This window comes from Vipera berus (assembly GCF_964194415.1).
Source record: "Vipera berus genome assembly, chromosome: 4".
Lineage (NCBI taxonomy): Eukaryota > Metazoa > Chordata > Lepidosauria > Squamata > Viperidae > Vipera > Vipera berus.
In genome coordinates this window covers 23,756,174-23,778,925 of record NC_138206.1, presented here as the reverse complement: position 1 = coordinate 23,778,925, position 22,752 = coordinate 23,756,174, and the positions used below count along the sequence as shown (strand labels likewise).

Sequence of the window (22,752 nt, the reverse complement as noted above, 5' to 3'; positions counted from 1 at the left end):
GGCATTTAGACTTAGATTCCTTTAGCCCTAATGAATAGTAAATTATCAGTTAGAACGGTTAACCAGTGGAACAACCTGCCTCCAGAAGTGGTGAATGCTCCAACACTGGAAGTTTTTAAGAAGAGACTGGACAGCCATTTGTCTGAAATGTTACAGGGTTTCCTGCCTGAGCAGAAGGTTGGACTAGATGACCTCCAAGGTCCCTTCCAACTTTATTATTATTATTATTATTATTATTAGTTTTAGTTTTTGTAAATTTCGGTGTTTTATTCTTGCCCTGTACACCGCCCTGAGTCCTCCGGGAGAAGGGCGGTATAGAAATATTAATAAATTAAATTAAATTAAATTATTGTTATCCACATGTCTAATTTTTAACATTCTTCAACTTATGGTTGTATAGACTACTCTTTTTATGGGGGGGGGAAACAGATTAGTAATGTTGGTATGTATGTAGCAGAACAAAATCTTTGCATATTTTTTTTTAATATCAACATAGAAAAATGACTAAAATTCATGTTCAAAATGCATGCATACATAAAAAGCACTATATGCATCAATTTCAATAGGAAGCCCAGGAAAGCCATATTTTATAAAACACGGTGATGAAAGTGTGAGATGCGTATCAGAGGGACATCCTACACCAGTTGTTAAATGGCTCCCTTGCCAGGTTCCTGATGACAAGTAAGTGGCTGCAAACTATTGTTTTTCTTTTATTACTTTTTTCTTTTCTTTTCTTTTCTTTTTTCCTTTCCTTTCCTTTCCTTTCCTTTCCTTCCCTTTTCTGGAACTCTCTATTTTTGCATTATGTGTGTATATTTGGGCATCTTCCCACTGACAGAAGATGCCAACAGAAGAAAATGTTTGTAGCTCAGGGTTGAACTCTGGGGCCCTTGGTGCTCTCTGAGCTTGGTTTTCTTGCAGATGCTTCATCACCCAACCAGGTTACATCATCAGTACTAGAAGGGAGTGGGGTTTGGTTTCTGTTCATGCATAAGTGGCTTGTTCTGTTAGTGTTGGTGTGGCTGTTCTTGGTGGTTTCTTATTCAAGCTGTCGTCTACTGTTGGTAGTTCCTTGACTGAGATATTGTTCTAAAAGAAGATGTCATGTAGTAAATGGACAGAATGCTATGGCAAATGTTATGAATTTATTCAGATGGAATTTATTTCTGATAAATTCCATACTTATCCATTCAAACTGCAAAATGATCCTCCTGCCCTAAAAATCCTTGCTATGTATAATGGCTATAAGATCATTCTTTTACCAAAAACATTGCTTCTACACTGTAAGACAACTAGGAATTAAGTTTCAGAAAATGTTTGAACCAATTTCCCTTTATAGGTGGCTATACATTTAAATGCCCAGATGACACCTGCTTTAATCTGTGTAGCTCAGGCTAGGTTACAGGAATTTGTAGATATTTTCAGCTGCCAATGAAACCTTTCAAACAACTAATAGTCTTTAGTAGTCAAATGATTGATGTACTGGATTGAGATCTTTGGTATATGAGCCCCTTCATTATTGATGATGATCATTCAGTTTATATTAAACTTAGTAGTTTACAATAAAACATATATTTTGCAGTTATCACAACCTCATTTACCTCATTGAACTATGGGCATTTTGAAACACAACTGCAGCTATTCAGTGATGAAGCATAATTCCTATGTCACTAAAGTATTCAGATACAGTTTTTTTCCCAATCCTAAAGGATGATAAATTAATTAATCTGTATTTAGGAAGCAAAATAAAGTTTCCTACCTGTGATAGAATATAATTACTTGCACTGTTATATTTTTTGATATACTAAAAAGATATGAAGAGGATTATGATTTAAAACAGTATTATCATCATCAACGTGTACTTTATTTATATTCACTTATTGCCTTTTTGATTTATAGGTGCGAATCTGTTTCTAGAGACCTGATGAAAACTAAGAAAGCACAGCTTCACTTAAGACAAGAGGACTGGTTATCTGAACCGCATCTATGGTGCTGTGCAAACAATAGCCTAGGGAAAGTATGCACGGAGCTTTATACAATAGGTAATACTCAAGTACAAAGTGTATTTGCCTTAGGATAGATACATCTTAATTTGTGTTAATTGTGCCATTGGATTCGTATGGTCAAGAATAAACTTCAGCAGGGGCTGCCTCTAGTACTTCATTCCATAAAGTATTTATGACTAGTCCCAAAGTCAGCCAGATGTTTAAGCTGGATTTATTACATTTGGGAAAGACTGGTAAGCTTGCTTGGTTACTTTAGTGCAGAGGTGTCAAACTGCCGGCCCAGAGGCCGGACACGTCACAACAAAACCGTGCCTACCCCATTGCCGGCAATGGGGAAAAAGCTCCGATACGTCACGCGATGTCACGTGACATCGCGAGTTTCCCCTGCTTTAGCGCAAGTATATCACCAGATTCAATTGCACAAACTCAGACATGAGCTACAAACCTTAATACCAGTGCATCTTAACTGTGACTTTAACCCTAATTCTTTTGTTGGAAATAAATAACACTGATAATAGTGTAAGTAACGTTTGTAAAGATATCTACTAGACCAGGGGTAGGCAACCTCGGCTCTTTTATGACTCATGGACTTCAACTCCCAGAATTCCTGAGCCAGCCAAGCTGGCTCAGGAATTCTGGGAGCTGAGGTCCATGAGTCATAAAAGAGCCGAGGTTGCCTACCCCTGTACTAGACTAATATTTGTGCAAAATGCATTTTTAAATGTTCTAATATATATCTGTATAAACTGGGGAAATAATTTTAAGGTTTTGATAAATTGATTTTTTTTTTGCTTGGTACGCTGGCTGGGGAATTCTGGGAGTTGAAGTCCATAAGTTTTAATGTTGTCAAGATTGGACACCACTCACCCAAACTGAGGGGCACAAATACATTCTTAGTGTTGAAATCACAGGCAGGCAGTTTACCATTTATGAGACACAAGGAACATCCAGCTCATCTCGGGCATCTCCTAACTCACCAGTTTCACATTGCAAGAACTGTAATGTCTCACCATAGAAAAATAAGCTTCTCTTGTATTATTAGCAGTACAAGTTATATAAGATTTCAGCATTTTGGTTTATGATGTTTGGTCAAAATACAGATCTGAGTGAAACATCTGAAAACCCTGTGCAGGAACTTTTTCTCAGAGTTGGAGACCCACTGTTCTTAAGATGCAGATCCAAATATAAGACTTCTCAGTTTGGAAATAAGTGGCATTTTGGAAACGAGCAATTAAAAAAGGTAATGAAGTGGTCCATTTTCTTGTGATAGTTACTACTAACAATTTTGAACACTAAACAAAATAAAATGTAGGATTTTAGCATACTTCATTTCTCATACTTTCCAATTCAAATAATAACAGTTACTAAATTCAATTTGTTATGAAACATACTAACCATTCTACTTACTTTACAACATGTTTGAGTTGTTCAGATATCAATGCTGCTAACATTGGATGTTCTTGCTTTGACAACAGATGGAAATGTAGCCATCTTTTCTCTATCGCTTTTAGAGTTGTTGATGCTGGGAGGGGCAATGTGGATGAGAGTCCAGCTAGTCATAACAATAATAACTCATCCGTGGGAACCCAAAGTTATTAGGTCCAGAGTTGATAGAAATTTGGTGGGCAGAAGAGATGGGGAAAAAGCCCGCACTTCAAGTTAATTGGGGAATGTGATTTATGACTGTTAATTGGAGGAGGGAATTGTGCTTTGCTACTTTGTGCCAGGGGAGGGGAATTCAATTTTTGGCTTCAACTATGTAGTGCCGATACTTTGTTTCTTGAATAAAATATTCTTTAAGGAAAACAATGCCTCAAAGTTCTTTTGAAGAGATTCATCTTTCGGAACCATAACATCAACATTCTTAACTTGCTAGGTTTCTTTCAATAGCCTCCTTTCTTACATTACATTAGAGTTGTTCTCGCTTCCTACCCTACAATGTTAAACTTGTTTGCTAGGTTTGAGAGTTTACTCAAACTGAGAGCAAACTCCATTCCTAACTAGTACTGATGATGCTATCTAGTTTGGGTAATGAAATGTCTGCAAGAAAACAACCAAGCTCAGAGAGCACCAAGGACCCCCCCCCCTTCATTTTAACTCTGAACTACAAATATTCTCTTTATTGATTAAATTGTTCCATTAGTATTTCACAAAGTACTGTAAAGGAATCTCTGTACAAACCTAAATCCATTATGTCTACAGAGGGTTATTTTGCAGTGAAAAAGAAAGAAAAAGGCACTTCTTGGAGTATGTAGATTGTTTTTTATTTTGAAAAGTGTCACAGCTTCTTTTAAGTATACCCAAGTCAGTGGACTCAAAAACATGAGAACCAATACAACAGTACAGATCTCTAGGTAACTCACTCACTCACACACACATAAACACACACACACACACACAAGCATTCGCAGGTTAGTACTCACTGGTCACCACCACTCCACTCTTCTCCACTGCTACTACACCTGCTACTGCTTTTCCAACTACTACATCTTGTGAGTCCTACTGCTAGAGAAAAGTATCTTGTTAGCTCCTTTATTGCCATACTTGAATGCATGCCAATGTATTTTTTAAATTTGCCCACTATCCTTATTTATTTATAAAAATAAATATGTAAGCACTGGGTCTCATTTTTTCACCCATGTCCACGGGGAAGTAGTGTTCCAACTAATCTATCTCTTTCCTCATTTCTATTCAAGCTATCAACCATTTATTACTAAAATTCTTTGGGCCAAACCCTAACCTTGTCTTAGCATGTATCCCCAGTACAACCTTACCTTTCAGGACATACTAGTAATAAAATAGGTAAAACAATAGTTCTAATAAACTCCACCACTAATGTATCCCCCAATGGTGAAACTTTATATAGGTCCACCCTGAATAAAAGCTATTAGCTCTTACATTGTAATCTTTATTTAAACATTTAGAATATGATCCTAGAAGGAAGATGGTTATTGAGTTCATCTTGGGTTAAGACTCTCTATGCATTTATGTCATCCGTGGAACCCCATAATGATGGTAATTATACTTGCTCTTCTAAAGAAATTGCTGCCAAGAAAACTGCTGTAGTTAGAATTTTAGGTAAGACATATTTACTTATGTTCATTTGTGCAGTAGAGGTAATTGATGGGATAAAATATATGTTTTTTTTCTATAGAACATTGACAATGATGCTAAACACATGCCTTCCCCCCTCCAAATATTGTATCACATAAGTTCATACCAGTGATTGTGGCCAATTTTCCTCTTGAAGGTTTTTGTATTATTGGAGTGGAGGGTTATTGGCCAGTTAAGGTCCTCTAAGTCTGTGCAGAAGAAGAATCTAATTGCCTTGCTTTTCCATCAGAATTTGGCAACTGAAAAATTGATTTTGTGATTGCTTGTGGCTCATACTTACCCCTCATGCATTACCCCTCAAGTCTCTTAAAATTTAAAAGAAAACATTTTTAGGCTAATCACATTATTGATTTAACCATGGTATTTTCAATTGTAATAGAGATTTGAACAATTGTCATTATTCTTGATGCAAATGAATATTTGGTTTTACTAAAAGGGGAGGAAAAATAAGGAATCAAATGTGCAAGAAAGAAAATGGTTTTTGCAAAACATAATCTTTGGTAAGTTAGAAGGAGCTACTGATCAAAATAGTTTGAACACGTTATGCTGTGATTGCAAGGCTTACTAACTCTGTTAGTTTCAAAACTTTGTACTCAGAAGATATTGTGTTTAAAAATAACCCTTCTAGTAAAGGTAGGAATGAACATGTTGATTGGATGATTATAAAAACTATGATTCAACATCATCTTTATTGGAAAAAGTTAACTAAATGATTCTAAGGAAGAAATGGCAACTAATGGCTAATAACTGTCAGTTAAATATAACTTCTATCGTCTGCCTCTCAGTTGCCAAGGAATATACAGTAAAACAAGGGAATATTATCACATTAAAGATCAGCCTCTAGTCTTCCTAAGAAAATCTAGCAACCCACTACTACTTGTAAACATATAGCTGAACTATAAAAAAAACATAATCTAGGAGGGCCTACAGTGTATTCTCATATTTGTGCCTCTATCAGAATGAAGGTCTGCCATCCATTCGATAGTCATTTGATTGCTATAAACTGAGGAATACCAAGCTGCTTATGTTCAAATCCTTCAAAAAATACTGATGTCAAGCAATAACAATGCCTCACAGTCACTTGAAAAGCCCATACGTTGGAAACTTGACAACTGAATCCTGCCACATAATGTTGATCTATCATTTAACAGATAAAGGGTTTATCAATATAACCAATGCAAAGGAAGATTTTGAAGTTGGCATAGGAGAAAATACTTGCCTTGAAGTTAAACTTAAAGCCTACCCACCAATAAGATGCATTTGGATATTTTCCCAAATATCATTTCCATGTCAGCAAAATTACACAGACACTTACAGGTAATTCACTTTCTTTGATTATTTGTCTGCTATGCACTTTTGCACATTTTCTCCACTTCTGATAAGATGTTTAAAACAATGCTATTTATTTGTTGTGTATGTTCTTACTTGTTGCATGCCACAAGCTTTTGTTTCTTCAATTAAATTAAAAAGTTCATGATAGAGAACTTCAAATGTACCGCACCCTACCAGTGCCTTATCAAATCAGCAAACGTGTAAGAGAGACTTGGATCCATCAGATTGTAATTCGGCATGTTGAAGTTGCACAGATTTTTGTGTAAAAATTTAAGCATCAATCTGATTTGAAGGTGCTTCACTTTGGTTGAGTCCAATCTTCTCCCTTGGGGTATAAACTTCAGACTTTAAATAAATAAATTCCTGGGGAACATATTGATGAATTTCTCAGTATACTCTTTAAGATCATTCAAGGTCAATGTGTGAAATATTACAATAGCAGCTCCCAGAACCAGATTACAGTATCTTGAAAACTGAGGTATACAACAGGTGACACTGACAGATATACCAGGGCAGAGAAAGCTACAGCAAAGGTCCTTGCAAATTATTTTCTCTTCCATTTCTTTCTGCCGTACATTCTCTCTCCTGTTTGAGCATTAATTATCTGTTCCTCCTTCCCTCCTTCTGTCAGGTAGTAGTGAGGACCAGCAATATTTTTGCTCAACTTTTTAAAGCCTGTGGCTCTGAATCAGGAGATCCCTGAGTGATGCAGGATCCTGAGTTTGCTCTGATGGCACAGCAGTAGCAGCACTATTGTTGATAGGCCCCACTATGGAACTGTCTGGTCATGTCATGTGCTGATGTACTTAAGACTTTATTGGCTTGTGCGTGTATGTGTGTGGGGGGGTGTTTGCCATTACTGTACTTTTAACTTCCAGATAATGGATGTTACATGTGTTACATTTTGGAACATCCAATTATTTTTTAAAGATAGCAAGTTGGATACGAAAAGCTGCTAGTTGAGCGAGATGTGTCTTGGCTTCTATGACTCTGCAAACATTAAAGTCGAAAAATAAATGTTTCCGTCTTCCCTTCAGCATTTTTCAAACATAAGGAGGAAGTTGGTAGATCTGTATGCAACAGACCTTGAAAGTACATGGTGCCTCTATGCAGCTTTGTACATTCCTGTACCCTGAAAGCATATTGTTTATTTAAAGAACTATTTCAGAGCACTTTTTACTTAAGACAGACTACGGAACCTAAATTTCTCGTGTGCTCAGCCTTCTTTCTTGATTTGGTTACCATGTACAGTACATTTTCCTGATGTGACTATCCTTACATTTATTTTGATCCATAGGGCCCCCTCCCAGAGCCTGTGGTTTATTCCAAGCAACTCTTAAGAAGATTTTCTTAAATCAGCCCATATATTTCTTTCCCTGCAGTTTCTACATTAGTATTAGTCCTGTCTTCTAAAGCAAAAGAGATTAAGTCTACTTCATCTTTCACACCCCAATGATTGAGATATTTTAAGAGAACTGTCAGGTCTCACTTTAGTTTTATGTTTTTCAAGTTAAACATTACACAGCTCTTTCCACCAAACCTTATAGGATCTGGTTTCCAAATAATCCATCTCTTCTTTCTCTAGACAACTCTAATAGTCGAAAAGCATCCCCCAGAACTGTAATCTAACTCTGCCCTGGCTAGCACAGAATTGGGTGGAACTATGCCTTATTTTATGAATGCAGCCTTAGGTTATTACAGTTGGTGTTTGGGTTTGCTGGCTCATTAGTATGATTACACATAATAATTTCTTTTTTGTCCCTCTCAAATTCTTTTGGAGTCTGTCTCTATTTTTCTTGTCTTATTTTCTTTACGATCGGTGTTTAAATGTATATTATTCCTTGACTCTTTTTCTGGAGAATAGAGGAGACACAGCCAAGACCTCCTATTTCTCTGTTCAAAATTAGCAGCAATCTCCAGGGCAGGACAAAGGGGAGCAATGATGTCTCTTGGGCAAAAAAGAAAAAAAAAGCAACTGGAGAGTAGAAGCAATTTTAGCAAATTTATAATAATAATTTAAAAAAAAAAGTTGGAAGAGCCTATCCCAGTAAAAATGTGAACAAATGTTCTCATTCTTTGCTCAGATGAAAAGAGGAGCAAGGTTTAGAAAATAATGGATAATACAAAGAGAAGAATTTCTGTATTTGAAAATAAATAAATAAATTCCTTGAAGATTTTTTTCCCCCTCTTTTCTTTTTTAGTATTTTGATTTCACTCCACCTACTACTTCCTCTAAGGTTTTCCACAAAACATTCTTGGTACCTTTTGGTTTTCTGTTCCTTCTTTATTTGCTTTCACTTCTTCAATCAAGCATAAAGCAAAACTTATCGATGTTGATACAACAAATCTTCCTTTATTTTTCAGCAGAACTTGGTTTAGTTTTCCAGACTGAATCAGTCTTATGAAACTGAAATCTATGCATAAATATTATTTTTTTGTTTTCTACTTACAACATTGTAAATAAACTCAGAAGGATTTAATTTTTTTTTAGCTATTCTGCTGGAGGCTAGGAGAAGGTGGAGAAACGCATTTTTATGATCATTAAGGAGAAATGTGGTTTTTTGAGCAGCTCACCTCTTTCTTTGTACTAAAGAAGAATGGAGAGTGGTATCCCTAACACACTTGCAAGTATTTCTGGTTGCCTACGGCTACCAAGTGTGCAGCAATAAAAAGCTTATATATATGCCATATCACACATAAATATAACTTGATTCTCAAGAAAAATATCATTAAGAAAATTTTGATTCATTTGGTGGAAACATGGTTATTGTGATTTGCTTATTTCCTCTTATTATAATTGTTAAGAAACCATCTGGATCCCAAGCTTTAGCCTCTGCTTAAACATTGGTAGGTCTCAAGAATATCTTCCTGTGGATTTCTGTTCACTAGTAGTGAAATCCCACCAACATGAATTTTGATGAAACTGCAGCTAAATTGTTGTCCCAACACATTCATTTTCGGTAAATCTTAGGTACACACCTGAAAATCTCAGGAAGAAAGCAAACAAAAAAACCTTATATGATGAGATTCCTCCAATGTGCATGGTTTTTTTTTATTATTTCCATCATCACTCATGATCAGAGGTTCCTTAAGGGGCGAGACACTACAGATACCCCTTTTCTTTGAAAACTGCTGATCTGCAAGTAACACTTCCCTGCTGAGAATCCCATTGAATTTATGTTCTTTCTTTTCACACAACCCCCCCCCCCCAAGGAACATGTTAGAAACCATTTAGACTCTTTTCTAGCTACAGTGGAAACCAGCCCTTGCTGTGGGAATTGAAAGAGCTGCCACTGTACTACGATAATAGCATCTTGTTCTGACTCTCATGTTTGTTTTCTGGCTGCTGAGTGTTTTCTAATATGGACAACAGCAGGATAATGCTGAGCGAATCGTCCTTTGCAGCAAGACTTAATGGCAAGATGTAATATTGAGGTTCTGAGGCTGTTCCAGTGATGCTGTAAATAACTAATAAAGACTCTTAGATCAGTGGTTGTTTGGCCTGGATGACTTATCTTGATGCCTGACAGGGAAAATGAAGGAAAGAGTCCAATTCATGTATTTCCAGCTGTCAATATATTGATCCTGAGATTTCTGCCTGCCCTGCTTTATCTCCTTTATCTAGAGTACTTGTCATGCTTTGCTCTTTCTTGCTCCTTTTGCTACACCAGGCCAGCATCATTTGCTTCTGCTGTTCAGCACAGTGCAGGGAAAATAATTTAAATACAATCTGCATTTTTTAGATGAAATTAACATGTGGAGGTAAGAATTTTCTGTTTGAGCAATATATATTTTTATCTGTGATTTCCCAAGCAGTAGTAAATTTGAAACCAGGTGAAAGAGAAACTGCAAATTCTTTCACGCTTTTCATTTATCTGCATTATGAAGGGCTAGATGGCTGGTGCAGGCCAAATACAGGATTCGAACCTCTTTTTGTAATCTTGTTTTTGCAAAATAGGAGGTAAGAAGTTTTCTTCTGTTAAGGAGGTTTTATTACTTCCCTTCAAATTTTTGTGCTATGTGCCACCACAGGACAGTCAAAGCCAAATATAGGTAGAAATGTGGATGTATCTTTATTTAGGATACCAAATGAGTGACCACAAAACAGGCTTTTTTTGTTCTTTGCAATTTGTACAAGCTTTGTAGTGCATGGAGTAACTCTGGAGCAGAATAAATGAGGGGAAAAAAGTTTGAAGATTTGGACTGAAACACCTGGAAGACTTTATTTGACCCAAGAGTTGAAAGTTCTTGACCTCTGCTATGTTAAAACTCAGTTTATTCTGATAGTGGTGCTGTAGATTCTCACCTGTCCCTCCTCCTGCTAGATCAAAGCTGGACATGAAAGCTGTCCCTGATGGATTCAAATCTTAACTTTTTGTGCTATTTCAGTTTTAAAAGGATTAGAAATAGGGTTATATCATCTATCTGTCTGCCTATCTATCTATACCTAACTAACTAACTAATTAACTATCCATCCTGTTCTTAGTTTATATAAATGTCTGGACTGTTGATCAGAAATATTGAGAGCCAATGTGATAGGGTAGTTAGAGTAGGAATAGGGAGTCCCAACTCCTAGTCTTAGGTAGAGAAATCAATCTGGTAGGTTTGGGCCAGTTATCCCCCTGAGCCTCAGACCAGAAAGTTAAAAAACTATCTACCAATCAGCACTTCAGCAATATGGTAGATTATATGGTCTATAACCTTTAGTGAAGAGAGATTCTTCCTGCAGAAGAGGAGGAAGAGCATTCTTAATTTCAAAACTTTTTTCTGGACTCATAATAGGAGGGAACAGCATATTAGTAATCTTCAAATCCACAAAATCCATCTGTGCCCTACTTCAGATCAAATCAGCAGAATTGAGATGTTGGATGGTTTCTGTAGAGTAAAAAAAAAAACAAACACTTTTTTTTAGTATATGGTATTTGTTGTTGTTGTTAGCTGCAAAGTCATGTCTGACCCATTGCGACCCTATGGACAACGTTCCTCCAGGCCTTCCTGTCCTCTACCATCTTCTGGAGTCCATTTAAGCTCACGCCCACTGCTTCAGTGACTCCATCCAGCCACCTTATTCTCTGTCATCCCCTTCTTCTATTGCCCTCAATCTTTCCCAGCATTACGCTCTTCTCCAGTGAGTCCTTCCTTCTCATTAGGTGGCCAAAGTATTTGAGTTTTAGCTTCAGGATCTGGCCTTCTAAAGAGCAGTCAGGGTTGATCTCCTCTAGGACTGACCGGTTCGATCACCTTGCAGTCCAAGGGACTCGCAGGAGTCTTCTCCAGCACCATAGTTCAAAGGCCTCAATTCTTTGGCACTCAGCCTTTCTTATGGTCCAACATTCACTGCCATACATTGCAACTGGGAAGACCATAGCCTTGACTATACGCACTTTTGTTGACAGGGTGATGTCTCTGCTTTTTAGTGTGCTGTCTAGATTTGCCATGGCTTTCCTCCTGAGGAGCAAGCGTCTTTTAATTTCTTGGCTGCAGCCCCCTTCTGCAGTGATCTTGGAGCCCAGGAAAATAAAATCTGTCACCATCTCCATTTCTTCCCCATCTATTTGCCAGGAATTGAGAGGGCCGGATGCCATGATCTTGGTTTTCTTAATGTTAAGTTTCAACCCAAGTTTTGCACTCTCCTTCTTCACCCGCAACAAGAGGCTCTTTAGTTCTTCTTCACTTTCTGCCATTAGAGTGGTATCATCTTTCCGCTTATAAAATGGCTGCGGATTCCCGTTTCGGCGTGGAGGCTATGGGGGAGACTTTTCTGTCTCCTTTTTCTCAGAGGACGATGGAGATTTGGCTGCTTGAATCTGAGCATTTGACATTTATAACTGAGCTCCCTGCAGCCCTAGAAATGGATTTAGTGTGCTGGATGATCTGCTTGCTACTTTCTAAGATGGACTGGATGCTGGAACAGGATTTGGGACATTTTTTCTCCTGTTCCCGTGACCTCCCTATGATGTTCCGGAAGGAGTCTAGGACAGGCCGTGGTGAGAGGGCGGCTCTGGACTGGCTATCAATCCCCTGCTGGTGTGAGAGACTAGCAAGGTGGACTTTTGCTTCCCCAGCAACGCTGCCCTTATCCATCCCAGGCTGGATTTCATGGCTAGGTGAGAGGACAGTCATGGGCTCTTGTCTGGACCGGCTCAGGTGAGAGCAGAGCCGGACTGGCAGACTGCTGGATGAAGACACGTTCCGGACTTAATGTTTTTTTTACATCTGAACTAACATCTCATCAGCTTAACAACTTTTGATCCCATTTGTGAACAATGGCTCATATGGACAGTTCCATCTTATGGCTCGCGTACAGTACTCTGGTTCGGACTTGTGCGCCCTCAGAGGGGTTTCTCCCTCCTGGATACGACCAGCCTTCTTTTCTAACATTCCCCTTGATGACGGACCCAATTGCCGGGGTTCCGAGAGGTGGCTGGGCTTAACTAGGGGCCTCGAGTGGAGACGTGCTAAGAGGCCCCTGATAAAATTTTTAGCCGGTTATTTTAAAAGGTTAGGGAGGGGGAGGGAGGGGAGGGTAGGGAGGGAATCTTTAACCGGCACTCAGTCTGGACCTGTTAGAGGTCCTGACAGGACGGGGTCGGGGGGGTGGCTGCTGGTTCTGGGAATGTGGGGGTGGGGCTTCAAATCCCCACGGCGATAGGGAATGGCAGCAGGTGTTTGCGCGGAGGGCCATATCAACACCTGGGATCGCGCCCCCGCTATCTCCGAGCGGTGGCGCGCTCCGACCCTCCGGTTAGCACCCTCTTACCCGGGGATGAGGGTGATCAGGCCCCTGAGCTCAGGTTGGTCTATTTTAACGCTAGATCCGTAGTTAACAAAGCTCCCCTCATCCATGATCTGATCGAGGAGGAAGGTGCGGATCTAGCGTGCATCACGGAAACTTGGTTGGGTTCGGAGGGAGGGGTGCCTCTCACCGAGTTATGCCCGCCAGGTTTCCGGGTGCTGCACCAGCCACGGGCTCAGGGCAGGGGTGGTGGGGTGGCAGTGGTTATTCGGGAGACTTTGTGTCCCCGGGAGGCCATCATTGTCCAGATGGCCGGGAGCGAATCCCTCCTCTTGAGATGTGGTTCTCGGGTTCAGTTGGGTTTGTTGCTTACATACCTGGCGCCCAGCTGTGTGGCAACAGCGCTGCCTGAGCTGCTCGACACCCTCTCAGGGTTGGCGGTGGAGTTCCCCAGGCTTATAGTCCTGGGTGACTTCAACCTGCCGTCACTGGGAGGGTCGTCGGAGTTAGCTCGGGAGTTCATGGCTTCCATGACAGCCATGGGCCTGACCCAGGTTATTGAGGGCCCGACTCATGTGGGGGATCATACTCTCGACCTGGTATTCCTGTCTGGACAGTGGTTGGATGATCTGGGAGGGGGCTCCCCGTCCATCACCCCTCTGTCATGGTCAGATCACCACCTCCTGAGGCTGGTTTTCCGTCATGCCACCCCCCGCCGCTGGGCGGCGGAACCGACCAGGTGGTTCCGCCCCAGGCACCTAATGGACCCGGATCGATTCCAGAGGGCGCTTGGGCCTATACCTATCACCCTTACCCACAGCCCAGTCGATGCTCTGGTGGAGGCCTGGGAAACGGCTGCCACCAGGGCACTTGACTGCGTTGTACCCATGCGACCTCTGACCCGGCGCAGATCCCGTTGGGCCCCATGGTTCTCTGTGGAGCTCCGGGAGATGAAGCGTCGGAGACGAGGTCTAGAGAGTGGTTGGAGATCCAGCCGATCCAAATCCGACCGATTGCAGTTAAGAACCTTTATAACGTCTTATCTTGCGGCGATAAGGACGGCGAAGTCTAACTACTTTGCCGCCCTTATCGCGTCCGCAGATAATCGCCCGGCCGCCCTGCTTAGGGTGACTCGCTCCCTCCTTAACCAGGAGGTGAGAGAGGATCCCTTGCAGGGACGAGCCGAGGAGTTTAGTCATCATCTGGCGGACAAAATCGCTCAGATCCGGACCGGTCTGGACTCTGACTGGGCAGAGTCTGATGTGGAGGAATCAGGCGGTCTTGAGCACGTTATCTGGACTGAGTTCAACCCTGTTTCCCCTGATGATGTGGACAGGATCATGGGGAGACTGAGCACCACCACCTGTTTGTTGGATCCGTGCCCCTCCTGGCTAGCTTATGCGGCTCGGGAGGGAACACGAGGCTGGTTCCATGCAGTAATAACTGCTTCTCTGAAGGAGGGTGTCTTCCCTGCCGCCTTGAAGGAGGCGGTGGTGAGACCCCTTCTCAAGAAGCCTGCTTTGGACCCGGCTGCTTTAGACAACTACCGTCCAGTCTCCAACCTTCGCTTTCTGGCGAAGGTTGTTGAGAGTGTGGTGGCGCATCAGCTCCCTCTGTTCCTGGAGGAAACTGATTATCTGGACCCGTACCAATCGGGTTTCAGGCCCGGACACAGCACAGAGACGGCATTGGTCGCGCTGGTGAATGATCTCTGGAGGGCAAGGGACAGGGGTTGCTCCTCTGTCCTGGTCCTATTAGATCTCTCAGCGGCTTTCGATACCATCGACCATGGTATCCTGCTGCGGCGTCTCAGGGGGTTGGGAGTGGGAGGCACCGTTTTACGGTGGTTCTCCTCCTACCTCCAGGGCCGCTCGCAGTCGGTGTTGACGGGAGGGCAGAGATCCGCCCCGAGGCCTCTCATTTGTGGAGTCCCTCAGGGGTCGGTTCTCTCGCCTCTCCTGTTCAACATCTATATGAAGCCGCTGGGCGAGATCATTCGTGGCTTCGGGGTGGGGTATCACCAGTACGCTGATGATACCCAACTTTTTCTTTCCACCCCGAACCAACCCAGCGATGCCCTCTCCGTGATGTCCCGGTGCCTGGAGGTGGTTCAGGTCTGGATGGGGAGAAACAGGCTTCGTCTCAATCCCGCCAAGACTGAGTGGCTGTGCATATCGGCATCTCGGGTTAACCAAGTTATTCCATCTCTAACGATGGGGGGTGAGGTGTTACCCCCCGTTGATAGGGCTCGCAACTTGGGCGTCCTCCTGGACTCATGGCTCAATTTTGAAGATCACATAGGAGCCGTGACCAGGGGGGCTTTTGCACAGGTTCGCCTGGTGCGCCAGTTGCGTCCCTATCTGGACCGAGACGCCCTACGCACAGCTACTCATGCGCTTGTGACCTCCCGTTTGGACTACTGTAACGCTCTCTACATGGGGCTGCCCTTGAAGACCACTCGGAGGCTTCAACTGGTGCAGAATGCGGCCGCGCGAGTTGTAATGGGGGTCTCCCGATACTCCCATGTAACACCTCTACTCCGCGAGCTGCATTGGCTTCCGGTTGCCCTCCGGGTGAAATTCAAGGTGCTGGTTATCACCTATAAAGCCCTACATGGCCTGGGTCCGGGTTATTTGAGGGAACACCTGCTGCCGGCATCAAACGCCCTTCGCCCAGTGCGCTCCCACAGGGAGGGTCTGCTCAGGGTCCCGCCGGTAAGAGATTGCCGGCGGGTGACACCCAGGGATAGGGCCTTCTCAGTGGGGGCGCCTGCCCTCTGGAACCAGCTGCCGGTGGAGCTGAGGACTGCTCCCGACCTCCGATCATTCCGCCGGGGCCTGAAGACCTGGCTCTTTGAGCTCTCGGGCCCAGGCTGAGGAGATATTCATTTTAATTGGGGTTTTTTAATAGTACAGGGTTGATTTAATATTTTTTAAATTGGGTTTTAACTTTTGTATAGTTGTTTTTTAACTCCCTGTAAACCGCCCTGAGTCCTCAGGGAAAGGGCGGTATATAAATGCAATAAATAATAATAAATAATAATAATAATAATCTGCATATCTTAGGTTGTTGATATTTCTTCCGGCAATCTTAATTCCAACTTTTGATTCATCTAGCCCTGCCTTTCTCATGATGTGCTCTGCTTATAAGTTAAATAGGCAGGGCGACAGTATACAGCCTTGCTGGACTCCTTTCCCAATTTTGAACCAATCAGTGGTTCCGTGTCCAGTTCTCACTGTTGTTTCTTGGCCCACATATAGGTTTCTCAAGAGACAAATAAGATGGTCTGGTACGCCCATCTCTTTAAGAACTTGCCACAGTTTGTTATGATCCACACAATCAAAGGCTTTAGCATAGTCAATGAAGCAGAAGTAGATGTTTTTCTGGAACTCTAGCTTTCTCCATGATCCAGCATACGTTGGCAATTTGATCTCTAGTTCCTCTGCCTCTTCAAAATCCTCCCTGTACTTCTGGTAGTTCTCGATCCACATACTGCTGGAGTCTAGCTTGTAGGATTTTAAGCATAACTTTACTAGCATGGGAAATGAGTGCAGTGGTGTGATAGTTTGAACATTCTTTGGCACTGCTTTTCTTTGGAATTGGAATGTAAACTGATCTTTTCCAATCCTGTGGCCACTGTTGAGTTTTCCAAATTTGCTGGCAAATTGAGTGTAGCACTTTTACTGCATCGTCTTTTAAGATTTTGAATAGTTCAGCTGGAATACTGTCACCTCCACTAGCTTTGTTGTTGCTCAGTTTTTCTAAGGCCCACTTCACTTCACATTCTAGGATGTCTCGCTCAAGGTCAGTGACCACCTCATCGTGGTTATCAGGGACATTAAGCTCATTCTTGTATAGTTCTTCTGTGTAGTTTTGCCACCTCTTCTTAATCTCTTCTGCCTCTGTTAGGTTCCTGCCATTTTGGTCCTTTATCATGCCCATTTTTGCATAAAACGTTCCCTTCATCTCCAATTTAGTTGAAGAGATCTCTAGTCCTCCCTATTCTATTGTTTTCTTCTATTTCTTTGCACTGTTCATTTAAGAAGGCATTCTTATCTCTTCTAGCTGTTCTCTGGAATTTTGCATTCAACTGGGCGTATCTTTCTTTTTCTCCCTTGTCTTTCGCTTATCTCCTTTCCTCAGCTATTTGCAAAGCTTCCTCAGACAGCCATTTTGCTTTCTTGCATTTCTTTTTCTTTGGGATGGTTTTAGTTGCTACCTCTTGTACAATGTTGCGAACCTCCGTCCATAGTTCTTTAGGCACTCTGTCTATCAGATCTAATTCCTTAAATCTATTTGTCACCTCTACTGTATATTCAATAGGGATATGTTTTAATTCATACCTGAGTGGCCTAGTGCATTTCCCTACTTTCTTCAGTTTAAGCCTAAACTTTGCAACGAGAAGCTCACAGTCTGAGCCACAGTCAGCTCCTGGTTTTGTTTTTACTGACTGTATAGAGCAGGGGTCGGCAACCTAAAAAAGAAAAAGAGCCACTGGGAACCGGTTCCATCACAAATTAAAAAAAGAGGGAGCCGCGTGCGTGTGTCCATGCACGCGCATGCGCAAAAAGGTTTTTTGCGCATGCGCGGACGCACGCGGCTGCCATTTTTTAAAAAATGAGATGGAACCGGTTCCCGGTTGCCCGATGGCGACGGCCCGTCTGCAAAGCTGCCGCTTTCGGCAGCTTTGCAGACGGGCCGTGGCAGCTTCCTGAAAGAGCGGCGCCCCTGCCCATTCCGAGAGGTGCGCGCGCACCTCTCCGAACGAACGGAGGTGCGCGCGTACCTCCGCGCGAATGGGCAGCGGTGCCGCTCTTTCAGGAAGCCCGCCGCGGCCCGTCTGTGAAGCTGCCGAAAGCGGCAGCTTAGCAGACGGGCCGCGGCAGCTTCCGCAAAGATCGGCGCCCCTGCCCATTCCGAGAGGTGCGCGCGCACCTCTCCGAACGACCGGAGGTGCGCGCGCACCTCCCCAAACCTTTGGGGAGGTGCGCGCGTACCTCCGTGCGAAGGGGCAGCGGCGCCGCTCTTTCAGGAAGCTGCCGATCTTTGCGAAAGCGGCAGCTTCCTGAAAGAGCGGCACCGCTGCCCGTTCGCGCGGAGGTACGCGCGCACCTCCCCAAAGGTTTGGGGAGGTGCGCGCGCACCTCCGGTCGTTCGGAGAGGTGCGCGCGCACCTCTCGGAATGGGCAGGGGCGCCGATCTTTGCGGAAGCTGCCGCGGCCCGTCTGCTAAGCTGCCGCTTTCGGCAGCTTCACAGACGGGCCGCGGCGGGCTTCCTGAAAGAGCGGCACCGCTGCCCGTTCGCGCGGAGGTGCGCGCGCACCTCCCCAAAGGTTTGGGGAGGTGCGCGCGCACCTCCGGTCGTTCGGAGAGGTGCGCGCGCACCTCTCGGAATGGGCAGGGGCGCCGATCTTTGCGGAAGCTGCCGCGGCCCGTCTGCTAAGCTGCCGCTTTCGGCAGCTTCACAGACGGGCCGCGGCGGGCTTCCTGAAAGAGCGGCACCGCTGCCCGTTCGCACGGAGGTGCGCGCGCACCTCCGGTCGTTCGGAGAGGTGCGCGCGCACCTCTCGGAATGGGCAGGGGCGCCGCTCTTTGCGGAAGCTGCCGCGGCCCGTCTGCTAAGCTGCCGCTTTCGGCAGCTTCACAGACGGGCCGCGGCGGGCTTCCTGAAAGAGCGGCACCGCTGCCCATTCGCGCGGAGGTACGCGCGCACCTCTCCAAAGGTTTGGGGAGGTGCGCGCGCACCTCCGCCCATTCGGGGAGGTGCGCGTGCACCTCTCCAAACGGGTGGTGCCACTCTCCATTTGGAGAGGTGCGCGCGCACCACTGCCCGTTGGAAGAGGTGCGCGCGCACCGGGCGGCTGGGAGCCGCAAGAGACGGCTCAAAGAGCCGCATGCGGCTCCGGAGCCGCAGGTTGCCGACCTGTGGTATAGAGCTTCTCCATCTTTGGCTGCAGAACACATAGTCAATCTGATTTCTGTGTTGACTGTCTGGTGATGTCCATGTGTAGAGCCGTCTCTTGGATTGTTGGAAAAGAGTGTTTGCTATGACCATCGTATTCTCTTGACAAAATTCTATCAGCCTGTGCCCTGCTTCATTTTGTACTCCAAGGCCAAATTTGCCTGTTATTCTGGTTATCTTCTGGCTTCCTACTTTAGCATTCCAATCCCCCATGATGATAAGGACATCATTTTTTGGTGTTAGTTCTATAAGGTGCTGTAGGGCTTCATAGAACCGGTCAATTTCATCCTCTTCAGGTTGGGGCATAGACTTGGACTACTGTGATATTGAATGGTTTGCCTTGGATTCGAACTGAGATCATTCTGTCATTTTGAGGATTATATCCCAGTATTGCTTTTCCTACTCTTTTATTGACTATGAAGGCTACTCCATTTCTTCTGAGGGATTCTTGCCCACAGTAGTATACCTGATGGTCATCTGAATTAAATTCACCCATTCCTGTCCATTTTAGTTCGCTGATACCTAAGATGTCGATGTTCAGTCTTGTCATCTCTTGTTTGACCACGTCCAGCTTTCCTTGATTCATGGATCTTACATTCCAGGTTCCTATGGAGAAAAAATCTTTACAGCATCAGACTTTCCTTTCACCATATGGTATTTGAGGAAAGGTCAAATACATGACCAGATACAAATGTAATATTGTTGTTGTTGTTGTTAGCTGCGAAGTCGTGTCCGACCCATCGTGACCCCATGTACAATGTTCCTCCAGGCTTTCCTGTCCTCTACCATCTGCTGGAGTCCATTTAAGCTCACACCTACTGCTTCAGTGACTCCATCCAGCCACCTCATTCTCTGTCGTCCCCTTCTTCTATTGCCCTCAATCTTTCCCAGCATTCGGCTCTTCTCCAGTGAGTCCTTCCTTCTCATTAGGTGGCCAAAGTAATATTTTATCTGTGGTTAATTTCCTAAAAGTCTATGTGATTGGCCACTTGTAGAGTTTAGGAAGCTTCCTTTCCTTATTATAATATAAAAGAAAAGATTTTTTTTTTGCATCAGTTACTTCTATAGTTTCAGATGCCATAGCGAAGGTTCTGTTTTGCAAGCCTTCATGGGAGAACAATATTGCTTGGTTGCAATGTTATTTGGTGGTTTTTATTCTTTGAGAGTAACCTGGGTAGGTTAAAAACTCACCATAGAGCCTTTCAGTAAAGAGTACACTTGAGTCTACACTTGAATGACCCTTTCTACCTTCCTTTATGAAACAGTATCTCTGCAAGTTTCTGTGACCATAAAAACCAACCAGGCGAATATTTGTTCTATGCAGAAAATAGTGATGCATTTGTAAAGAGGACATTAAGACTCTATGTGAAGAGTGAGTATGTCTTAAGAAACAAGATCAATCAATGCTTAGTATCATGCTATATTTATTAACAGATTTAATTTTTACCCTTGTTTTCCACTGAATTGTGTGTACAAGTCTTCTCCAATTTGTCACTTTTAAAATATGTGTTGGGACTAAGTAGGAAATTAACAAACTGCTGTTCATAATAAAAACAATATTAAAAATATTTAAAACCAGGTATAGCATACATTACTGAAATGGCTGCCTAAATTAACAAAAAAGTTTCTTTCTGCCAGCCAAAGATATATAGCAGGGGTGTCAAACTGCCAGCCCACGGGCTGGATGCGTCATGCCAAAACCGCGCCCACCCCATTCTCGGCAATGGAAAAACAGTTGCAATACATCGCGACACATCACGTGATGTTGCAAGTTTGACACCCCTGATATATAGGCTTCAAGGATGGGGGTTGATAGCTAGGTAGCTAGATAGACTGACTGACTGAGTGACTGCAGTAGTGGGAACAAAAGATAAAAGCTACTTTTTTGTGTAAAGTCTAAACATGATGGTAGAGTATCATGCATCTTCAGTGTAGGAATCTCATGCAGTTGTGCTGCAAGACAAATGCCTGTAAGTTTGAAAGGACAAGCTAGCCTTTACTAACGTAATGTTCTCATGGTAAACTCTGTAACTTTCAGCCATTAGTCACTTATTCAAAGTAAGGAGCTATTGCACCACCACATCTGGAGGAAATCAAGTTGGAAAAAGCTGGGAAAGATAACTAAGAGGTATATAATCTAGCTAAATGTATCAGTTGCTAGCTTATTACTGATTTGAGTATTGATTCTATAGATTTATGACCCTGTCATTTTGCTCTCTATCTGCATTATCTAGTTTCACCAGATCCAGTATCGGGTGTAGTAAGTTGAAGAAAGTAATAGACAGCTGGTAAGGGAAGTCAAAGTAAGACAACACGAGGTTGAAACAGAAGAGTCTGGGTCAAAGATAAAGACTAGTGTTGGTGTGTAATATCTTTTATGCTGTGCTAGGTTTGGCTTTAAATATACTTCCCTTGGTGTCAAATTTTTGTAATTCAAATAAAGATCCATTCCTTTAGACCAGGCATGTCAAACTCACAACGTCACATGACGTCATGCGACGTATTGCGACTTTTTCCCCATTGCCGGCAATGGGGTGGGCGCGGTTTCAGTATGATGTATCCAGCCAAAGGGCCGGCAGTTTGACATGCCTGCTTTAGACAAATGGGCTTGTAATCAGAATTAGTTAAAACAGAAAAGGCTTAAGTTGTAGGGAACGTGTGCAATGTTTGTAAAATTGAATTACTGAATTATCTATCATTTTTGCTGTTATCTTTGCAGGCAAGCCTAAAGTAAAAATGAGCTCAACATTTAATCAGTTATCTTGCGTTGCTGAAAGCAATCCTGCTCCATTGTGGATCTGGAAGGAATGTTACAGAAAACATATCAAGTAAATATAAAAAAATACTTTGAATGTTTCCATTGACATGAGTGGTTGATTTCCATTGATTAACTATGATATAGTTATGGATCATATAGTACTGACATAATTGTTTTTTAAAAAAATTGTAAATAAGATGCCACAGGAATAAAAGTTTCTGATTGACCTCACTGGGTCAGACAAGTAGATCCAGTTCCATGACAGATTTCTTCCTAGTTCACCTGCCGGAGCTTAAAATATTTCTCTTAATAAATTATACAGAAATGTTTCCATTTTGCCCTAATCCTTGAACTGAGAACTTCAGAGAAAGTGAACACATACAGACAGTTCTTGCTAACAGAATAGGAGTTCCAGCTTACCATTATCCAGAAACTGCTCATTTTATTCTTCCTGCTGCAAATAGGGTTATATCACCCCAATTCCCTTCCTGAAATCTTCCTATGCCAGGCCATCCCAATCAGTTACAATTCTGGTAGTTACAGTTCCAGAAACTGTCAAATAGAAATAGCAATAGCAATAGCACTTGAACTCATATACCTCTTCATAGTGCTTTACCGCCCTCTCTAAGCAGTTTACAGAGTCAGCATATTGCCCCCAGCAATCTGGCTTCTTATTTTACTGACCTTGGAAGAATGGATTGCTGAATCAACCTTCAACCAGTCAGGATCAAACTCCTGCCAGCAATGCTGCATTCTAACCACTGCACCACTACAGTTAAGATAAGGACCTATTCATTTCTTAGTTCTGATCTTCCAAATAATGGCTTGTAATGTTGGTCTTCTT

General features: G+C 43.0%; 1 protein-coding gene across 2 annotated transcripts in view; it reads left to right on the top strand.

Moving 5' to 3' along the window:
- FLT3 (fms related receptor tyrosine kinase 3) overlaps positions 1-22,752 on the top strand; it is a 66,170-nt gene that overhangs the window by 21,622 nt on the left and 21,796 nt on the right. For both annotated transcript variants that reach the window (XM_081327261.1, XM_081327260.1), the window contains exons 5-11: positions 567-681; positions 1,900-2,042; positions 3,107-3,246; positions 4,931-5,084; positions 6,272-6,437; positions 20,416-20,522; positions 21,870-21,978. In XM_081327261.1, the coding sequence (XP_081183387.1) occupies positions 567-681; positions 1,900-2,042; positions 3,107-3,246; positions 4,931-5,084; positions 6,272-6,437; positions 20,416-20,522; positions 21,870-21,978 (934 nt within the window). The remainder of the gene's footprint in view (positions 1-566; positions 682-1,899; positions 2,043-3,106; positions 3,247-4,930; positions 5,085-6,271; positions 6,438-20,415; positions 20,523-21,869; positions 21,979-22,752) is intronic.